At 34.0% G+C, this 23,711-nt stretch overlaps 1 protein-coding gene across 6 annotated transcripts in view; it reads left to right on the top strand.

The window, feature by feature from the left end:
* Positions 1-23,711, top strand: part of STXBP5 (syntaxin binding protein 5) — a 176,452-nt gene that overhangs the window by 9,272 nt on the left and 143,469 nt on the right. For all 6 annotated transcript variants that reach the window (XM_045066264.1, XM_045066262.1, XM_045066260.1 and 3 more), the window contains exons 3-4: positions 13,464-13,545; positions 17,389-17,489. In XM_045066264.1, coding sequence (XP_044922199.1) covers positions 13,464-13,545; positions 17,389-17,489 — 183 coding nt within the window. The remainder of the gene's footprint in view (positions 1-13,463; positions 13,546-17,388; positions 17,490-23,711) is intronic.

The following is a 23,711-nucleotide window of genomic DNA, read 5'->3' as shown; positions in this document are numbered from 1 at the left end:
ACTGAGCCACCCCAGGTGCCCCAGGAACACACATTCTTAAATGATTAACTTAATATGTTCTCTACTAAATACCATATAGAAGATGGGTGTGTGTGTGCTCTTGCATGCATTTAAAATAATGAAGACCTAGATTCTTAGTTCAGGAATCAGGGCTAGATAGTAAATATATTAGCTTTTTAGTTTCTAACACAATTAATCAACTCTGCCAGTGTGGCACAAAAGCATCCATAGACAGTATGTGAAAGAAGGAGTATAGATGTGTTTTAATAAAACTTTGTTTATAAAAACAGGCGGTGGACTGCATTTGGCCCACAAGCTAAAGTTTGCCAGTTTAAAATCCCTGTTTTAATTCATCAGGCTGCCTTGCTTTTAAATCCATAGTGGCAAGGAACGCTCAGGAAGGAACCACTTCAGGCATTTTTGTAGTTAATGCAAGTATAATTTGTGAAACTTACCAGTTTAAGTTTAGCATTTTAGTCATAAATGGAAAATGGTTTAAGAAAAAATTAGTAATTCTAAATGATATATAGTACTTCTGTATGCCAGGTTAAAACTTCTGTAAATATTTTTTGGTCCTATGGAAGAGGCTTTTTTTTGGATGGGGTTAATATGATAATGAAGATGCTTAATTAGGTGTCTTTCAGGGGCAGTTTAGTAATCACTTTTGTTAATAAAGTATTCAGTTTGTTTGAGACCTTTACTACCCAATTTTGCTTAAAAATGTTTGCATTTGTAGCTTTTAATATTTTTATTAATATTATATAGAAATGTAGATACATTTATATAGATACTTTTATTTTTTTTTAAGATTTTATTTATTTGAGAGAGCGTGAGAGAGTGCACAAGCCACAGGAGAGGGGCAGAAGGAGAGGGAGAAGCAGGCTCCCTGTCATGCCTGGAGCCTAACTTGGGGCTCTGGATCCCAAGACCCTGGGATCATGACCTGAGCTCAAGGCAGATGCTTAACTGATTGAGCCACTTAGACTCTCAGAAAAATTTTAAAGATAAAAGTGAATGTAAGCACTGTACTAAAATATTGCCATTTTGTAATTGTCTGCAAATTTTGATTAAAAAATAACCAATTTTCATTTGTGAAAGAAAACAACCTGAAAAATAATGTATTAAAAAAAAAAAGAAAACTCGTAAAGTTCCTAGAAGCAAGTTCAGGTGCATGGTTACGTTCTTTAGAGTTGAATATAATGCATGACCCTTGGGAATAATGTGTGATACTTTAATTGAAAACTGAAATCAGATCTGCTTTTTGAAAAATTTTTATAGTTGCTCACTAGATCATTTTCAAGTAGCATTAAGTAAGAGTATTTTGTTCAGTAAATAAGGCTAATTTCTACTTGATTCCATTTCTCTAACTGGAGAACTTCCTTTTGGAAGTTGTTACCCAAGACAAATAAATGAAGACATGCTCAGGGTATTTCTTTACTGGTGCTGTAATTTAAAAATGGATGTTGAGGGCCTCCTGGCTGGCTCAGTTGGTATTGCATATGACTCTTGATCTTAGAGTTGTGAGTTCAAGCCCCACATTGGGTGTGGAGCCTACTTTAAATAATAAATAATATTAAAAATGAATGCTGTTCTAGAGTAACTTAGATTCCCTTGGAATGGAAAATATAAAGGGGTTTTAACTAAAAAGTGGCTAATATTCTTGGTCTTGTAATTCTTCATTTGAAAATTAAGGTTTGCTTAGCCCGTGTTATTTGTAAAATACATAGTCTTAGAAATTATATGGTAGTTACAGTTTACATGAGATTTTTTAAATTTTAAAATAAGGATTTTGTATATCCCTAGTTTAAGTTTTGTTTGTGTTTCCCTTTCAGTAAGTGCTATCTAGAATTTTTGAAGTTTTCTTGGTGAGGTTGTCTGTTGAGGAGTGATTAATCTTACCCTTTCTTGAAAGTACATAATCTTTTCTTGTAAGAGCAGTACCTCTGCTTTTTCACAGCAGTACTCTGCCAGAGGTGACTATAAATCTAGTGGCATCAGCTATTGCAGTACTTTCTGCTAAATTGCTTTCCTTTTGTGTATTTTTTTTCTTTTTGTCTTTTGAAAAGGAGAAAAAGTGGAGCAGACTTTTCCATCTATTCAGTGTCTGTACTGTATTTTTCATAATAGGTTGTATTTTTCTTTTAAAATTCACTTTGCCATACTTGAGAAAAGAACTTAGCCATTAAGCATCTGAGAATGGATGCTGGGATAAAAGACTGTTTTTACCTGATATGTCAGAATGCACATTGTTTCTTGTTTCTCTAACCCAGACCACTCTGTATGCCTGTATTTCTTGTAGAGTGAGCAAGTGATTCATTTCAAAGTATATTTATGTATCAAAAGCTATCCTAAATAATTGCCTGTGATAATAAATATAATTCACTTTAACTCCTTTTGAGAAAATCCTAACTCCAAAACAAGGAATAGTAAGGATGAATATTTTTTCAACAACTCTAATTTGTTTACCAATAATAAAAAATTCTTACCAAAAATAATAGTAGAAGAGGTAACTACAGGCCTATTTCAATTCAGTGAATACTATGAGTTAGTCTGGATATGGTAGTTACTTGTTTGTTTTGATATTTCTTTCATTCACATGAAAAGGAAGCAGTTCACTGAAATAATTTTTCAAATACCATTGGAAGTTTATTGTAAGTAGTTATGTTGCATTAAGGAAGGTTTTAATGTTGATCTATGTATCTTTCATAGTTATTTTTAACATTTTTATTACATTTTTACTGCAGAAATAGTACACATTATAGTTTTGCTTAAATAGCAGACTAGCAGAATGTTAAAATTGTGAGTCAGCAGTAAAATTATGTCCACCCTTATCATCATGAAGATGTAGTTAACTTCATTTATTAAAATATTAATTTTTAAAATAGACTATTTTTTGAGCAGTATTTGGGCTCAGCAGAAGGTACAGAGATTTCCCAAATTTCCCTCTCTGTGCTCAGCATACCCCCTCCATTACCAACATCCTCCACCAGAGTGGGGCATTTGTTATAACTGAATAACCAACACAGACACGTTATCATCCAAAATCCGTGGTTTATATTAAAGCTCACTCTTGCTGTTATGCATACTATGGGTTTTGGCAAATATATGACATGTATGCACCATACAGTATCATACAGTATAGTTTCATCGCCTAAAATCCTCTGTGTTCCACCTATTCATCTCTTCTTGCCCTGCAATCCCCAACTCCTGGTAACTAATTATCTTCTTATTGTCTCTAGAATTTTGCCTTTTCCAGAATGTTCCTGTAGTTGGAATCATACAGTTTGTAGCCCTTTCACATCCTAACTTCTGCTCTGTGTCTTTTCATGGCTGATAGTTCATTTTTTTCAATGCTGAATAATATTTCATTGCCTGGATGGCTATAGTTTGGTTATCCCTTCACCTATTGAAGGGCAGATTGGTTCCTTGCAAGTTTTGGCAATTATGAATGAAGCAGATACAAAAGTCCCTGTGCGGGTTTTTGTGTGTATAGAAGCTTTTAGCTTCTTTGGGTAAATACCAACAAGTGCAGTTACTAGATTGTATGTATGATAAGACTATGTTTGGTTTTATAAGAAACTACCAGACTGTCATCCAGAGTATCCGTACCATTTTGCATTCACACCAGCAGTGAACAGGAGTTCTCTTGATCTCCATTTTTATCAGCATTTGATATTGTCAGTTCTGGATATTGGCTATTTTGTTAAGTTTGTTGCAGTAACTCCTTGTTTTAGTTTGCATTTCTCTGGTGACATACAGCAACTTTTCATATGCTTGTTTGCTATTTGTATGTCTGGTGAGGTGTCTGTTAATGTCTTTGGCCCATTTTTTAGTTGGGTAGTTCATTTTCTTCTTGTTGAGTTTTAAGAATTCTTTGTATATTTTGGATATCAGTCTTCTAAAATATTTTCTCCAAGTCTATGCCTGTGTTCTCATTCTCTTGACCTTGTGTTTTACAAAGCACAAGGCTTTAATTTTAAAGAAGTCCAGCTTATTAAATTTTTTTTTTTCCCCAGGGATTGTGCTTTTGGTGTTGTACTTAAAAAGTCATTGTCATACACAGGGTCATCTAAGTTTTCTTCTATGTTATCTTCTAGTTTTATAGTTTTGCATTTCACATTTATGTCTGCGATTAATTTTGAGTTAATTTTTTGTGAATAGTGCAAGGTTTGTATCTAGATTCATTTTTGGTGGTAAAGTGTGAGGGGAGGAGAAGCATTCTGTTTGATTAGGTCTTAGTCTTTTAGTGAGCCAGAGCTTCTGAACTGTGAAACTCTCAAGTGATTCTTAGTCACCACCAGCCCCCTCCCCCAGGTAAGTTAGGATGGCTAGAGTGGATTGGAGTTGGGTATTTCCCTTCCGCCTCATCAGTTCAGCTCTGATAAACCCCCAGCTGGTTAGGCTCCCATTAGTTTCTCCTGAAGGAAGGTCTTGTTAAGAACAGAATGCTCCAGTGTATTTTAAAGTCATTGCTTTTCTCCACCCATTGCTGGAAGCAGGAGGGGATTTTTCTCAGATATTTGCAGTGGGAACCTGGTGGAGCTCTTAGAGGCAAAACTCACTAAAGTGTTAAGGATTCCCCACTCTCCGTTCATGACTGGGACCCCTTTGAGTCTTCAACCTCTGAAGTCTTGCAGGTAGGTGGTGGTCACACTGATCAGGTGGAGGAGGCAGGTGAAGCAATCTCAGATGAGAAAGCTGCAGCCACACATAGGTTGTCTTATTTATCACAGATCATTTGAAATATTTCCATTTTTTTGAGTCAGGTAAATGTATGAAGTACTGCATCTTTTTTTTTTTTTTGTTGACTGTCACTTATATCTTATAATGTGAAATAACAGAAATGAAATTTCTCAGCTGCTCAATGATTGTTGTTTATGTTTACACTAAATGGTGGAGTTGGTCTGATGCTAAAGCTCTTCTTCATTTTTAGAGTGCTTTCATCACTATTCTTTGACCACATTATGGTGGTCTTTAGATTTTAACTTTGTTATTGAAAGTAATCACATTATGATTAAGTTTCTTCAAGATGTAAGCCATTAAAAATAAAAATCCACTGAGCTTTTATTTAGGGTATTAAGCCGGTTGAGAGTAGCAGCACCTTGAATCCTTAGTAGAGATGTGAATTACTCTGCTTGCTAAAAGTGTAAGAATGCACTAAAATAAATGGTAACAAGTTAGTGGAAATCATCAGGGTTTATGATGGGTAATTTTAATCAGGGAGGAACAGTTTACCCTTCAAGGTCGTTCTTGGTTTTTTAGCAGAATATATGTTCAATGAAAGTTCCTTTTACACAATATTATGTAATTAAATGTATGATACTGTAGGATAATTTATTAGTCACTTACGAGTTCATGAAAAGTTCAGTTATCTGTATTCTCATCTTTAAACTTTGCAGAATATAAATATATTTTTAGAAACTGCACAGCATATCAAAGTTCTCCACTTGCTTTCCATTTTATATGTATTCCAGTCTTACATTCCTAATTTGGAAAATTGATGTGTCACTTCTGTATAGGTTGGAATAATGGCAGTACTTTCTTTGCCCTTTTTTTCGTTGACAGGAATTGATGAACAGATTCTCTGAGAATATATATGATCCTTAAAAATCTTAATAATTTATTAAGTATATACTGTCTTGATATTATCTCATTCTTCATAAAAGCAGAGGTTGCCAAAATATGCATGCAATACACAGTGGTAGTGAGAGTAGTGAAAACTTGCCTAGAAGCTGTACTCTCAGAATTCACCACTGGCAGGGGTCCCCTTGCCTGCTTCCTTGACTATTTTTTTATGCTACTTTGCTGACAGGATGGTAGAAATCCAGGGGCAGGATAAACAGAGGAACTGTTGCTGTGATTGTAATACCAGCCTAACAAGTGATTGGAAGGTAAAAGGAATAGGCTGACTTATAGATTCATGGAATTTTAAAAGCTTTTGAAGGGTTTTATCTGTTGTGTATCATCTATTAAATACTTCCTGTGTTTAAATCTTGAATGAAATAAAAATATTTAAAAATTGAATGCAAGACAGAAGGAAATAAGGAGCTTAATTGCAAAAATACTAAACTGTAGTGTGATTTTTTTTTTAACATCATCTTATGCTGCATTTCAGTTAAGTTGCTAAATAGTTAAATTCATTGCTTGTGACAGATATTTTTAATCATAGATAAAAGGGATTTTTAAAACTTTACTTAAGAATACGGTGTTTAATTTGTTTCATTAATAATTGCAATCATTTTCGGCCTTAAATTCTGTCTTTTGTTTTTCCTTATTTGTATTATCATTCATCAGTCATACAAGCTGATTCTTCTTTTTTTTTTTTTTTTATAACAGTTTTACTGAAGTACTTTTCAATACCATAAAATTTACTCTTTTAAAGTGTATGGTTCAGGGCTTTTCATTATATCCATTGAGTGATGCAATCATCGGCATTCTGAGCTTCTGAATATTTTCTTTACCCCGGTAAAAAAAAACCCCATACCTGCTTCACCCTTTGCACCCAGTCTTTCACAACCACTTATTTACTTTCTATTTCTATGGATTCATCTACAGTGGGCATTTCATATATAAATGGAATTATTTAATATGTAGACTTTTATGATTGGCTCCTTTAGTTAGCATAGTGTCCTTAAGATTTATCCATACTTTTAGTGGTTCTTTTCTTTTTATGGTTGAATAGTTCGTTGTATAAATACACTGCATATTATTTATACAATAGTTACTGGACATTCAGGTTTTCTTCTTTTTTGGCTAGTAGGAATAATGCTGTGAACATTTGTGTGGAAGTTTTTTGTGTATGTATATTTTAATTTCTCTTGTTTATATTCCTCAGAGTAGAATTGCTGAGTCATATGGTTACTCTGTTTTTAACATAGAGGAATTGCCAATTATTTTCCAAAGTGGTTGTACTACTTTATAGTTCTACCAGCTAATTGAGAGTTTTCATTTCTTCACATCCTTACAAACTCTTGTCTTATCTTTTATAATCATAGTAGAGGAGGTGAAGTGGTATTTCACTATGGCTTTGATTTGCATTTCCCTGTGATTAATGATGTTGAGCATCTTTTCATGTATATTTTAGCTATATGTGTATCTTTTTTTCAGAAATGTCTATTCATTAGACATTTTCTCCATTTTGAAATTGGATTTTTTTTTGTTACTCAGATGTAAAAGCCTTTTATATATTCTGAATATTAAATCCTTATTGGATATATGATTTACATATTCTCCTATTCTGTGGACTGTTGTTTTCACTTTCTTAATGATGTCCTTTGAAGCACAAAATGCTTTTCATGTTATTGAAATCTAATTTACTTTTGTTTTTGTGGTTTATGCTTTTGGGTTTAAGTCACAACCTTATCTGAGGTCACAAAGATGTATGCTTTCTTCTAAGAGTTTTACAGTATTAGCTCTTGAATTTAGATCTCTATTTTGAGCTAATATTTTTTATGTAGTGTGAGATAAGGGTCCAAATTCATTCATTCTCATGTAGATATCTAGTTATCCAAGACCATTTGTTGAAAACATTTATCTTTCTCTGTTGAATTTTCTTTTTTTTTTTTTAAAGATTTTTAAAATTTATTTGTCAGACAGAATGAGAGTGAGCAAGCACAAGCAGGCAGAGCAGGTAGAGCAGGTAGAGCAGGCAGAGGGAGAAGGCTCCCCGCTGAGCAAAAGCTTGATGCAGGACTCAGTTCTAGGACCCTGAGATCCTGACCTGAGCTGAAGGCAGAGGCTTAACTGACTGAGCCACCCAGGTGTCCCTAAAGTCCTTTCTCAACATGTGAAAATTGGCTCTTTTTTTGTGCAGCAAGGCTTGGTGATTGATATGTAAATATTTGTATTCACGTATATATGTGTGTACTGGAGTTAGACTGCCTGGATTCAAACCCCAGCTTTACTAACTAGCTGAGTGGCCTTGGGCAAATTATTTAGCCTTATTGTACCTCAGTTTCCTCTTTGATAAACAACAGAGCCTACAGAAGAAGTACTTTTGTAAGCTAATATATGTATGGTACTTGCCATGTATTAAGTGTTTAATAAATCTTAACTACTGTGACAATAATGATGTACTTAAAGGCTTCCTAATTCCTCCTTTCTTCCTCGTTTTCCAAAAACAAAACAAAAACCCCGTTTATACAGGGTTGAATTTAATGATACAATATTAAAAAAGGCTTGACTGGTCTTGGTCCTTGTCTTTGCTTATCTGTCCCACATGTCTCTTCCTGATTATTCTTAAGTAATTGCTAGTTTCATCATATTATTTTTTTCCTTAAATATTTCTGTCTTCACTGTTGCTTACTTAAAGGATGTCTAAACTCAAAAGATTTGCATTCAGAGACTTTGCTCTCAGCCTGTTTTAGGCTTGTCTTCTGCTGCTCTTCTTTGGGCATTATGATGGTGTTTTTCCGGACAAGAGCCCTAAGTAGCTGTGCAGAAGGTATGTGGCCTGTGTTATGGGCCATATAAATTAACTGGTTTATATCAGAGACAAAGTTGACTAGTAGGATTAGGTAGGTAACCTAGCTCTTGATGGGCAAGCAGTAAAAAGAAAAAAAAATGGGGACTAAAAGTATCTATGATAGCAAGATAGCACTATTTTTAAGATTTTATTTATTTATTTGACAGAGATCACAAGTAGTCAGACAGGCAGAGAGAGAGGAGGAAGCAGGCTCCCTGCTGAGCAGAGAGCCCCATGCCCAGCTTGATCCCAGGACCCTGAGATCATGACCTGAGCTGAAGGCAGAGGCTTTAACCCCGGAGCCACCCAGGCGCCCCAGATAACACTATTTTTAGAAGACTACATTAGTGTTAGAATTAAAAGGTAAAATATGTTGACACCAAGAAATACTCAGTGGAGCCTTACAATTTGGCTTTGTTTTACAGTTGACTCATGCATATATAAAGGAGCAGGCATCATAATAATCAATATTTCTTTAACAAATATCTTTGTAGAATTGTTCAGTATATAACCTTTTCTTCTGGGTTTTCTTCATTTTGTACATAGCTGCAACAGGAATAATTTATAAAGCAGAACTTTGTTACAGTGTTTGTCTATTGTCTAATAAAACTGTTACCTCTGTAATAACAATATTAGGAAGAACCATATATGCAAGAAGCAATAATGATTAGAAAAATATGAGAAGATATGAATATTTGCACCTATGACATGTTTGTTTAGTGCTCTAATATAGTCAAAGTTGTTTTCTTACATTATGGTATGTCTACTATAAGGTATCTTTAGTTCTTGTTAAAGTAATGAATATACTAGTTAAATAGTGATAATGGGTGGGTACCATTTGGGGAGTACACTATCAATAGTTTTAGTTCTCACCACAGCTCTGCAAGCTAAACTAGTATCTGTACTTTATAGACAAGAAGGTAGAGAGGTGTAATAATTCTCCTCAGGTCACAGAAGTTCTGGTGGAGCTGGCATATGAACTGACTTGAAAAGGAGATGTCTTAATTCGCAACTGTGCCTCAGTAATTCCTGTGGCGCATCTACAAAAACAACAAAACAGGATACCTACCCAGGCTGCTTCTCAGGCAATTTGGGATTAGTGAATTTGCAGTAGAGCTGGAAATCTGATACACTGCCAGGAATGAGAAATACTTGCTCTGGAATTTGTATTCTTTCAAACTAATATCTTTTGATTATATATTTATATATACATATATATTTATAATATATAACATATATACTTTATATATGTATATAAATATATACTTATATATTTAAGGAACTTCAACTCCTTAAAATTTAATTTTAAACTTTTTGTTATTATGAAATAATGACTTAACGAGTTTTCCCCCTAATCCATACGGTTTTTGTAGTATTCAGAATCCTTCAAGGCTGGCTGCAGCATAGTACTACCTTATCCAAAAGAAAAGGGAGAATCATTAGTAATCTTGAGAAAAATCATTTCTTTGAGCCTCAGGATTATCATTTGTAAAATATGGATAATAACTACCTCTCAGACTTCCCATGAGGATTAAGTACAATTACGTTTTTTAAGACATGGAGCCTGAAAGTTAGTACATAGTAAGTGGTTCTTTTTTTTTTTTTTTTAAAGATTTTATTTATTTATTTGACAGAGAGAGATCACAAGCAGGCAGAGAGAGAGGAGGAAGCAGGCTCCCCGCTTAGCAGAGAGCCCGATGCGGGGCTCGATCCCAGGACCCTGGGATCATGACCTGAGCCGAAGGCAGCGGCTTAACCCACTGAGCCACCCAGGCGCCCCATGGTTCTTTTTTATATCAAGGAAGTGTATTTATCATCTTAGTTATAAGTAAAGTGGCTATATTAATGTCATAGGAAAGTATAGTTTTGTCTAGAGTAGTTCCATGTGTAGATAAAAATAAACCATTCTTGACCTCCATGTAACTGACTTCCTGGATTTACAGACATTTTGCAGTCTCTATGAATAAACTATTGATTGATGCCCACAGCATACTTAAGTTTTGAGACCAGGGACGCCTGGATGGCTCAGTTGGTTGAGCATCTGCCTTCGACTCTGGTCATGATCCCAGAAACCTTGGATCGAGTCCTGCATTGGGCTCCTTGTTCTGCGGGGAGTCCACTTCTCCCTCAGCCTGCTGTTTGCCCTGCTGGGCGCTCGCTTGCTCTCGCTCTCTCTCTGACAAATAAATAAATACACAAATCTTTAAAAAAAAAAAGTTTTGAGACTAGTGGGCCCAAATTAGTAGATCAATTTGCTTATAAAATTTTTACTTAACCAGTAATCAGTTTTATGTATTCCCACATCTGTTTGTGCCTGTCATATTTGATACTATAATCTAGTAATTAGTCTACTCTAAGAATATAGAACGTGAATACAAAATAGAGGGGTTTTTAAAAATACAGGATTAATACTTTGGGAAGACTTCATGAAGTCAGTTACTTAAAATTTTTATGATATGTGGATACCAGTAAATGATTCAGAAAAGAAATCGTAAAATTGTATGTGAATGCTTCATTTAGAATGCTTTGCCAATTATCTATAAAGTTCCATTTAAAAAATTAAACAAGTTGGGTGGTTCAGTTGGTTAAGTAGCTGCCTTTGGTTTTGGTCCTGATCTCAGAGGCCTGGGATCAAGTCCCACATCAGCATTCCCTGCTCAGCAGCGTCTACTTCTCCCTCTTCCTTTGCCCTTCCCCCCTGCTTATGTGCTCACATGCTCTCAAAATCTTTAAAAAATAAAAATAAATAAAAAATTAAACTATAAATCTTATACCTGGAAAGTTATGGATACTTTTATTTATTTATTTTTAAAGATTTATTTATTTTAGAGAGCAGACACAACATGGACATGCATGTGGTGGGAGGGGCAAAGGGAAGGAATCCTCAAGCAGACTCCTCACTGAGGCATCTGTTGTGGGGTTGGATCCCATGACCCATGAGGTCAGGACTTGTGCCGAAACCAAGAGTCATACACTGAACCAACTGAGCCACCCAGGAGCACCATGGCTATGTTTTAAGAAAAATAATTCTGGATCTAGTTAATAGATCCATACTTAAAGAAGATAATATCACAAGATGAGCAAATTTATGTATGATTTCTGAAAAAAATAAGGTAAGTGGAATTTATATGATTATTCATAATAACACACATTTTTTATTAGTTTTACTGATCTGGTTAGTTGAGAAGTTTTGCTTCATGTAAAATGAGAATTATAGAATATGCTAATTGGTCCCAGAAAGAATAATTTAGCTGGAGAGATTAGAATTGGACTCCCTTTCCTAGCTAAAAAGGCATCCTGACAAAAGAAATGGATGAAAATAGATGTAGGTATTTCTTTGGCCAGTCAGATGTGATTTGGCATTACCAAGTGCCAGTAGTAACAATTTGAAAACTAGCTTCCTTTAGATGCATTTGGGTAATTGGTATAAAACTAGGACTACTAATACTGATGACGCTGATGATAAAAGTTTGAGATGTTTACAGAGTGGGTACTCTAGGCTAAACATGCACGATTTGTCTATTTATGAAATCATGGAAGAATTAGTTGCTGGTAATAAAATGAAAAAAGTCATGGAAAAGAAATAATCACCTAGAAAAACTTTTAGAAATCAGAAGGTAAAAGTATATAGAAAATAGGGATTTAACTTTGGTGTGATTATTTTTTCTTAAGAAGAACCTTAGGACATGTATTAAAAGAATATAGAAATAGTCTGTATACCTCAATATGAATTTTTATAAAGAAGGCTATAATTTCATTAAAGCCAATCACATTTTAGTTTTAGATTTAGCTTTTTATTTTCTATTAATATTTATTAACTAGTGAAAAGTAGATTAGTATTGCACCATGTTAAAATAGCTACTTTCTTATTTCTAGTTTATGAAGATAAAAGCATGTAAGAATGCCTGGCATTTAATAAGTGGTTTAAGTGTTTGGGTTTTTGTTTGTTTTGTTCTTTATTTGGCATTCTTTATTATTAAGAGTACAGACTCTGGAGCCAGAATGGTTATTCAGATCTCCTCTCTGGGGGCACCTGGGTGGCTCAGTCATTAAGCTTCTGCCTTTGGTTCAGGTCCTGCTCTGCAGGAAGCCTGCTTCTCCCTCTCCCACTCCCCCTGCTTGTGTTCCCTCTCTCACTGTTTCTCTGTCAAATAACTATTTAAAAATCTTAAAAAATACTCACAAAAAAAAAATCATCTTATTCTGTTGCTTTCTAGTTGTGTGACTTACAAGTTGCTTGATTTCTCTGTGCTTCAGTCTCCTTATCTGTTTATAGGGGAGAAATTATATATTCTTCATAGATTATGGGAATTAAATAAATTAATATATATAACATGTTTAATATAATGCCTGACACAGAGAATGTTGTATGTTTACTGTTAACACATGCAAATTTATATCAATTTGCATATTTTGAATTCAGGTCTCTTATAAAAGATTGGTACATACATTAGTAATACAACATCATCATGCTATAATTACTAACATAGTTATATAGTTTTTCATTATATTAACTTACACTCTTGAAAAATAATACCATAGGAATGAAAAATGCTAGTAAAAAGATTGGTTCTGAAAACATTATTCTAAAATGACATGTCTCTGCTTTTCAGATTAGTTTGCTGCCTTGGGCAGAATTGGGTGCTCTGCAGATCAATTACCTTTTCTCTTTTTATTTTAAGTGAGAGAAGAAAACTTGGGCCAAAGTGTATTAAACCTATTTTATGTTCTGTATATTGCTTTTTTTGATAGTTCTTTTATTTTGTAGGAAGAGTGGTTATTATTTTTTTTAGACTTGTAATCTCTGAGACTTCTGATTATCAGCAGAAGCTAGTTGATCAGATTGATGTGTAATAAATGTAATTCTGAATCTTAATCTCAATAAATAGCTGGTATTGAATATCAGGTCATTGGAATATTTACTAGTCTGTTATGTAATTTAACAGTTGCTATAAAAAGCCCACACATACTGTAGACTCCTTAATGAAATTAATGACAGCTTTGGTCGTCCAGGAGTAGAATGTTATTGCCAGCATGACAGTGGAGCTGCAGTAATCCAACTTCAGTTCCTGATTAATGAGGTTAGTGAATTGCTTTAATTTGTCCTGTTTGTGTATGAAAGAGGGCCACATTTGGTCTTTCAGATTTTTTGCACGCATTCGTATTTAAATATTTGAACAAAAGTTAATTTCTTATAGGTCAGAGCTAATAGTTTATTGTAAGGCATCATCACGGGAAGTTACATAAATAATGCAAGATGTTTTGAGATGTTGCAAATAGAATGGTGTAAGGTAAATCTTGGTGCAAGGTGCTGCATATCAATTTTATTTCTTGGATACTGAAAATTATGTAACACTAAAATCTATATTGAAATTTTTTTAGAGATTGAGTTTATTATAAATAAAATATACTTCTCTAATGACTTGTTTGAAATACAACCAGGAAACAAAAATCCATTTAAAAAAATAACAAAACTTGTTATTGTCCAGAATTCTTGTTGTGTTGCTTACTGATTGAAGTAACTGATGATTTCTTTGGTTTTGATAGAGTATAAAGTTAGGAAGGAGCTCAGAAAACAGATACTATTTTATCAGCGGAGTAAATAATGTGAGCGGGTTTTTAAAAAGTTTGAGCATTTTCAGTGACCCGGAGCAAGAGAGTATAATGCTAAGCGAAATAAGTCAGTCAGAGAAGGACGAATACCATGTGATTTCAGTCTTGTGGTATTTAAGAAACAAGCAAAGAGAAAAAAAAAAGAGAGGCAAACCAGGAAACAGAGTCATAACTATAGAGAACAATCTGATGGTTATTAGAGGGGAGGTGAGAGAATAGGTTAAATAGGTGATAGGGATTAAGGAGCGCACTTGCAATGAGTACAGGGCTTTGTATGGAATTGCTGAATCACTGTATTGTACGCCTGAAATTAATATAACAGTCTATATTAGAGACTGAGTTTATTATAAATAATAATTTATAATTACTATTATAAATTAATTTGTTTATTATTATAAATTAATTATAAATATAATTAGAATTTTAAAAAAGGAAAATAAAAAGTTAAACAATTTAAAATTATGAGCAGCTCTGAGAATAGATGTTTACTGTATGCAGTGACGAGCACGAAAGGCTGGTCATTAGAAGAAAGAAATTACCTCAGAAAAGGCTCTGCTATCTTTAGTTGTGGTGATAGTCTGTGCACGTTTTTTTTGCCCTCAGGTCCTTAGAAGGAACAAATTCTTAAACATATGTGAGAGGAAAAAAGTCAACACTCAATACCTCTGAACTTTTGTAAAATGTTTTTATCAAAAGATTAGCATATTACTAGATTATTATTATGGTTAGTGTACTATCATTATTATTATATTATGTAGGTTTTTTAGGGTCAGAGTTTTTTTTTCCTTCTTAATTTTATTTATTTATTTGACACAGAGAGAGATCACAAGTAGGCAGAGAGGCAGGCAGAGAGAGGGGGGGAAGCAGGCTCCCTGCTGAGCAGAGAGCCCGATGCTATGCGGGACTTGATCCCAGGATGCTGAGATCATGACCTGAGCCTAAGGCAGAGGCTTAACCCACTGAGCCACCCAGGTGCCCCAGAAGTGTTTTTTTGTTTGTTTGTTTGTTTTTTAAACTACAGAATTCTGTGTAGAACTGTATAATAGGCATTGTAAAATGTTAAAATTCAAAAGAAATCATAATATAGAAAGTCATTGAGCCCATTTATGAGGACTCAAGATTATTTTTCCTACTTAAAAACAAAGTTTTGTTATGAAATAATTTTACTGGCAATTAGGTTCAAAATAGAGAGGTTTTGCATGTACTTCCTCTAGGTTCCCTAGTAGTAACAGTATATATAATAATAGTATAGTATCAACCTGGAAAACAACATCCATATACTACCATTAGTTAGACTACAGACTTTATTTAGATCTTATCACCATGAACTCCTGTGTCCATGTGGGTGTGTGGTTTTGTGCATTTTTAATGATACATACAGATTTGTGTAATGACTGCTATGAACAAGGCACAGATCAATTTATCATCATAAAGAAATTCCTTAAGGTTCCCACTTTGTAACTGCCCCCCCCCCCAGTCCCTAATCCCTGGCATCCACTAACCTATTCTCCATCTTTATACTTGTGTTAAGATTATTTCTTAAAGCTGTACATGAACTAGTGTAAATAACATTGCAAATTGATTACCTGTACAAGTTTTAGAAATCTTAAGTAATTTATGTTGTCATTCACGGAGGTTTCTTTTCAATAAGATTCAACATTGAGTTCTTGGATATGACTGTTTTTATTTTACATGTTTGAATGTTACATTTTGAGTACTTTAAAATGATGTTGCTATTTTAAAAAATGCTTAGCAAAATAGAAATATTGGGGATGCTACAGAAATCCGACAATTGGGAATAGCTATTTGCTTTTACATTTAGTGGACCACTTGTAGGTAAAGGAGCCACCATAGGAGGTGGTCAACTGTTATTGCCATTTTGGCTCTACATCTCTTCTTCCTTGAGATTTCAAGATGGCATGCATAACTTGAGAAAGTTGTCTGTGGTGGAAATAAGAGTGAAGAGTACAAATCTTTGATAGTCTGAATCTTTAAGTTTCTCTGCTTCAAAATGATATCGATAAGAGGTTATTTTCTGGTGAAAGCATATGGACTTTATTTCTGCTGATAGTCATTTTGTAGCAGTAGGAATAACGCCATAGAGTAACCCTCATAGAATTTTGAGAGTGGAAAGGACTTGGAGAGATCATTTAATGTAAATTTTCAGAGCTATTTTAATCCTCTTTGATAAATGAGAAACTTAGTTTAAAGGAAGGAGATTTTAAAATTTCTCATAATAACCCAAATGAGTAGAACAGCAAATCCTTTTTTGAAATTAACATAAATTTTTCATGTTGCATTATTTTATTTTATTTTATTTTATTTTCTCAGTATAAATGAAAAGAATCTGACTTCTTTGAGGAAATACACATACATGTCTTAATAAATCAACTTTAGTCTAGAGATTCTTAATTCTGGTCACCTCTGAAGATTTTTACAAATATACCTATGTAGGTCCTTGCTCTGAAAATTCTGGTTTGTGAGGTCAGGGGTAAGATTGAGCCTCCTGTGTGATTTTCATATAGGGCCAGAGATTCTTCTCCATACTGAATAGTATTTAGTAGTATCAGATGTTTTAATTTTCTAAATTCGTTGATTGTTCAATCCTTTGGATATTGAAGTTGTAGTGTGCTGAATGCTACCTTTATTTTCTGTATCATTCTAGTAGAAGTATTATGACCTAGGTGTAGTACATTATGAAGAATTTTTCTTAAGCCCGATAAAATGGGAAAGTTACTTCTTTTTTTTTTGGTCAAGAAGATGTACAATACTGACCAAGTAACTTATAGTCTGATCTCTAATTTTACATAGCTATCAACTATAATATCCAGCTGGATCCTAGTATATTTGTAGTTTGTAAGATACTAGATTGTACTTTAAATTGAAGAAGTGAAAACATTTTTAAAATTTTTTTATTTTTTAAATTACTTTTCAGTGTACTAGAATTCATTGTTTATGCACCACACCCAGTGTTCCATGCAATATGTGTCCTCCATAATACCCACCACCAGGCTGACCGAACTTCTTGCTCCCCTGCCCCTTCAAAACCCTCAGACTGATTTTCAGAGTCCATAGTCTCTCATAGTCTCTCCCCCTCCAATTTCCCTCAACATTTTTAACATATACATATAACACACTGTATTACATCTGCTGTTTAGAATTTGAGTGAGACAGATGTTTCTCAAAACAATCTATTGGCTGAAAGTTTTGAAATTTGGGAAGGTTTTTTTTTTTTTTTTTGGCAGCTCTTTAGTAGCTTTAATGTTTTTAAGATGTATTCTATGTAAAATATATTATACTTTATTTTTAAGGGAGCTCTTGTGAGTGCCTTGGCTGATGACACCTTACATTTATGGAATTTACGTCAAAAGAGACCTGCCATACTACATTCACTTAAATTTTGCAGAGAAAGGTAAGAATTCTCTGTTATCCTATGTACAAGGTATTTGCTATTCCATTTTGAAATACTTTCTTTGAATTTTATTCTTACTTATTTTTTTGTGAAAGGCTTTATGTACAATCTGAAAAATAATTCAAGAACTTCAAAGGATATATAATAAAAAGCAAGATTCCTTCCTTTCCAGACCCATTTTCCTCTCCAGAGACAACCACGTAATACTTTGTGCATATAGTCAGAAATATTTCTAGGTAGCACTCCTTTTTTTGCATAAAAGGGAAGCCATTACATATTTTTCCTATAATTTGTGTTCACGCAACAATATATTTGATAGATTGTTTCATATTGGCACAAGCCAGTTTTCCATAGTTATTTTCATAAACACATGATATTCTATTACATGGAAGTACCATAATTTAGTCTTCGTCAATGGATATTTATATCACTTTTGGTCCGCTGTTAATTTTGTTCTATTGTGAAAGATAGTATGGTACATATATGTCTTCATTTATACAAGTATTTCTCTGAGATGAATTTGTAGAAGTAGAAAAGTTGGTCACAGAAATCTCTTACATGAATTGTGAGTTTTGTGTTTTGATTGAAAGACCTTTTTTTCTTTTTTAATTCAGTATAATTAACATAGAGTGTTGCATTAGTTTTAGGTGTACAATATAGTCGTTCAGCAATTCTGTGTATTAATAAGTGTTCGTTGTGATAAGTGTACTTTTAATCCTCTTCACCTGTGTTTTTACTCATTCTTCCATCTACTCCCCTCTGATAACCAGGAGTTTGTTCTCTATAGTTAAGAGTGGGTTTTTTTGGTCTTTTTTTCACTTTTCCTTTTTTTTTTTTTTAATTTGACATATAAGTGAAATCTTATGGCATTTATCTTTCTCTGACATATTTCTCTTAATATTGTACTTTCTAGATCCATCCATGTTGTTGCAACTGGCAAGATTTTATTCTTTTTTATGTCTGAGTAATAGTCCATTGTATATTGGAAAGACCTTTTTCACCCTAGTTTTATTAAACATTCTCCCATATTTTCTTACAGTGCTCTTAAATTTGCATTTTTTATGCTTTATCTGTAATTCATTTGGAACTTACTTTGGCATGAAATATGAGCAAGAAATATAGCCCCTGCCCTATTGCTTATGGAATCTCTATTTATATATATATATGAACATTTACATATATGTGTGTATATATGTACTCAAAGCATGAACAGATGTGAGTATATATGTATATGTGCCAAAGTTAAGAAATCTGGGTCTGTGTAGCATCTAAATGTAGTGGGGTCAGTGTCTTTAGGCCCTATCTTCTGTGAAAGTAAGACATCAGACTGCCCAAAGCATATCCAAGGATCAGACCATTCCTCCTGTGATACATGTTAATCTGTACAGGTGATAGAAATAGATCAGTTTGTAAGTCTGGGTTTTTGCCCACAGTGGCCCTCCAAAATAGGCAGGCTAAAAAGTCTGCTGAGAACATAGCAGTTCAGACATTTTTTTTTTTAAATTGTTATATTGTCACCATAAAATACATCATTAGTTTTGATCGAGTATTCCAAGATTCATTGTTTATGTACAATACCCAATGCTCCATGCAATATGTGCCCTCCTTAATACCCACCACTGGGCTCACCCATCCTCCTTCCTCATCTCTAAAACCCCCAGTTTGTTTCTGGGAGTCCACAGTCTTTCGTAGTTTGTCTCCCCTTTTAATTTCCCCCAATTCACTTTCCCTTTCCTTTTCCTAATGTCTTCCATGTTACTTCTTATGTTCCACAAGTAAATGAAACTTATGATAATTGACTTTCTCTGCTTGATTTACTTCACTCAGCATAATCTCCTCCAGTCCCACCCATGTTGATACAAAAGTTGGGTATTCATCCTTTCTGATGGAGGCATAATATTCTATTGTGTATATGGACCACATCTTCTTTTTTTTTTTTTTAAAGATTTTATTTTTTTATATGACAGAGAGAGAGAGGTCACAAGTAGGCAGAGAGGCAGGCAGATAGAGAGAGAAGGGGAAGCAGGCTCCCTGCCAATCAGAGAGCCTGATGCGGGCTTCAATCCCAGGACTCTGGGATCATGACCTGAGCCGAAAGCAGAGGCTTAACCCATTGAGCCACCCAGGCACCCAGTGGATCACATGTTCTATATCCATTCATCTGTTGAAGGGCATCTCGGCTCTTTTCACAGTTCAGCTATTGTAGACATTGCTGCTATGAACATTGGGGTACATAGGGCCCTTCTTTTTCTTTAGGGTAAATGTCGGGTCAGGGGGTAGCTATTACTCCATTTCATTTTTATGCTATTTGGATTTTTACTTCTGAAACTAGGAAAGGTAGGAAAAATACAAAAATTTATAAGTAGCTATTTCATTACATTTTGAACAATTGTTAAATAATTAAACTTAATTTTAATCATAATATTGTCTTATTTTTATAAGTAAATTTTCTTAGTAGTGTAGAAATATATAAATAGAAACTATATGTAGTGATTTAAGTTGTATTTTTTCATAATGTGGATTTATTTTCTAGTTTTGACTTAAAAATTGTGCTAAAATACATAGAATATGAAAATTTTCTATTCCAACTATTTATAAGAGTATAGTTCGGTACTATATAATAATGGATATTTTGGTAGAATTTCACCTTTATGGTATTTAAGGAAAAAAACATGGAAATTGGAAGTCTCATATCTTGATTTAACTATATGAAATTGGGCATGTTACTTCACTGTTTTGTGTGTTTGGTTTTGTAATTTGTGGGAAATGTTCCTCTGTGATATATGTAATCTTTATCATTTCTTTATGTTGAAACAGCTTCTTCTTATCCCCATTTATTCTATAGGTGATTATAGAACACTTACTTTGTTCTAGCTTAATGCTAGCTGCTGAGCATGCATTTGTAAAGAAGACAGACTTGGACCTTACCCTTAGGGTCTTGGTCAAAGTTTAGGTAAGCTTAGCTTCCCAGATGCCCAATAATATGACATTTCTTCATACTAAATAAATCTGTATCACAATTTCCATAGAATTAATTTGAGTTGGGGGATAACATAAACTTATAAATTTCCTCATTGGTTAGCAGCCAGGTTGTATAATTGTCAAGTTTAGTTCTTACTATAATTGATTATTTAGCTTGAGATACAGTTTTCTCTATATTGAAAAGCAATGTACTATACTACCATAGTGGTTAAGCGTTCAGGCTCTGGACCTAATTGCCTATGTTGAATCTTAATGCATAGCGCCATCACCTACTAACTATATCACTTTTGTTATCTGTAAAATGGATAATAATTATCTCATGAAAACCCTAAGGTTCATGTTATAAAGTTAATATGTATAAAATAAATAATACATAGAAAGCACTTAAAATAGTTCCTTAGAAATCACCTGTATAGTTTTTGTTTTTTAAAGGTATTGGGGGGGTGGCTGGGTGGCTCAGTCATTAAACATCTGCCTTCAGCTCAGCTCATGATCCCAGTTCCTGGGATTGAGTCCCATGTCTGGCTCCCTGCTCCACCGGAAGCCTTCTTCTTCCTCTCCTACTCCCCTTGCTTGTGTTCCCTCTCTCACTGTGTCTCTCTGTCAAATAAATAAATAAAATCTTTAGGGTGCCTGTGTATCTCAGTCATGAGCCTTTGGCTCAGGTCATGATCCCAGAGTTCTGGGATTGACCCCGCATTGGGCTCCCTGTTTGGCAGGAAGCCTGCTTCTCCCTCTCCCACTTCACCTGCTTGTGTTACTTCTCTCTCTGTGTCTCTCTCTATCAAAAAAAGAAATAAGAAATCTTAGAAAGAATAAAAAAGAAAAAAAGAAAATCTTAAAAAAAAATAAAACTATTGGATTTACTAAAAGTAATAATTTGTAATTTGAGGTATCTGCATTAGCTATACCAGAGATTTTACTTAGGCAGTCTTTATAGAAACAACTAATTGACATTGGAAAATCATTAGAAGCAATGATATTGGCTCTTCATGGCTTTATACACGAAGGACAGGTTTTTTGGCTTTGGTGGAAAATGAGAATTTGACAAGTAAAATTCTGTATGGCAGGTTTTTATTGTTTGTTTTATTTTCTTAATCAGAGTATGTTCCATTTAGCTTTGTGGGTTTTTTTTTTCTTTTTCTTTAAAGAAAGTTTAACTGGGAGGAATTGATGGCTTTGTAAGCAATTACAACTATCTGCTAGTCTTTTTTTCATCACCATTGTTACCATGACCAGGATTCTCAGCCATGTTAAGTTTTTGCATAACAGTTCTTAAATAAAAATATATGGAGCATTTTAAGAGTAAGGACTAAATTGTATATCTGGGCTTTCCTTTTTAGAACCTATTATTGTCTAATATATCTCTAATTGTGTAATTCTTTGTTGTTCATAATATACTTTCACATAAATGTTATTTAGTCTCTGGGGTCAAGAAAAGTTTCTCTAAGTGAAATTTCAAAGAGTAGAGTTTTTCTATATAAATATGTTAGACACTGAGTAGCTGAGTCTTTAATATTGAAATTAGTACATGTCTTTTAAGATATTTTTATTTTATTCTAACACATTTATATCTGTTCATTTGATGTTCATTTGATGATATTGGTTTAGAGAATAAAGTAAGCGTGCATGCATTCTAAACTAATGGTTAGGAGAATATAATATCATATGGAATATATTAGTAAGCAGAAAGTTCCTCCTAACAATTATCAATGTCCAAAATCCTTAAGAAAAAAAACTATTTGACAAATGGAATGATGTGTTTAGATACCATGACTGTAGTAGAAAATTTGGTGCTTGTACAGAGAGTGACTGCTACTGTAGCATCAGATTTTTTTTTTTTTAATTTTTTAATATAGAGAGAACGTGCCAGTGTGCAGGAATGGGTTGGGGGGAGAGGGAGAGGGAGGACGAGAGAAGTAGACCCCTCCGACATCAACCACTGAGCGCAGAGCTGGATGCTGTGGGGCTTGTTCTTATGACTCTGAAATTAGGACCTGAGCCAAAACCTAGAGTTTGAGGCTTAACCATCCGAGCTACCCAGGCGCCGCACGTCCGATTTTCTTAGTAGCAAAAGTAAATTATTTTAGAAATAAAAACGAATTTGTACCATTATAATCTTATTAAACTATTACCTAAATATTGTGCTTTGCATACTTATGAGGTTTATAATTTGTTTGGTATGCACATGAACCGGGCATAGCTTTAAAAGAATATTTGGCTAGATACCAGCCCCAAAAAGTCTATACAGGTCTTCCAAAGATTTTGAATTAATTCACTGCACATATTTAACAAGAAAAAAAATTAATCATAATATTGGAACAACTTAGAGACCTAGTATTACAGTTTTTGTGGTAATTACATCATATCGGCAAAATATTTTTCTTTAAAAGCAGCTTAATGAAAGTGTACAAGCATTAGAAATGAGGGTGATTTCGTGTTAGGAAATTCAGGACTAGAACACAGAAATGGAATGGAACACAGGCTGTTAGGCAGCCTGACAGAGGGATATACTATTTTGCATCTAATTCTAATCCATGAAGAGAGTTATTTTGGAATTCTGTGGATGTGATGAGTCACCTTGCTAGTTTTTAGGGAAGCAAGTCCTGAGACAAAATTTAAAAAGAAAGAAGAAAACCACCAGTGTTCAGAGGGAAGATGATTGTAATTTGATGACCTTGAGACTGTAAAAGGAAAGATGGTTAGGAAGTGTTTGGATAACTTCCTAGAATAAAATTATCTATAATAACAAAGAAATTCTGACAAGGAAATTGGGAGAGATATCCAAAGAGACTGATCAGGCTTCACAAGGTCCTTATAATGTATTCAGGTATAAAAATATTGGGGCACCTGGGTGGCTCAGTCATTAAGCGTCTGTCTGCCTTTGGCTCAGGTCATGATCCCAGAATTCTGGGGTCTGGAGCCCACATCGGGCTCCCTGCTGAGCAGGGAGCCTGCTTCTCCCTCTCCTACTATCCTGCTTGTGTTCCTTCTTTGGCAGTCTTTCTCTGTCAAATAAGTAAATAAAATCTTAAAAAAAAAGGTTATATGGAAGGAGAGGGATACATAATCAAAGGTGAATATAAGAATAATTGATCTCTCCTAATAGGCACAATGACCTAAAGCATGTGAAAAATAATGAATTCAGAATAATGAATGAATAGAGTTTATTCAGTATGGTATATTAATGGTAGGTAGAGTTAGGGCATATATTATTCATCCAACTATATAATGTAATAG

This window comes from Mustela putorius, unplaced genomic scaffold, assembly GCF_011764305.1.
Source record: "Mustela putorius furo isolate JIRA1106 unplaced genomic scaffold, ASM1176430v1.1 tig00003863_pilon_pilon_pilon, whole genome shotgun sequence".
Lineage (NCBI taxonomy): Eukaryota > Metazoa > Chordata > Mammalia > Carnivora > Mustelidae > Mustela > Mustela putorius.
Note: the sequence above shows the minus strand (reverse complement) of the source record. Positions and strands in the feature narration are given on the sequence as shown.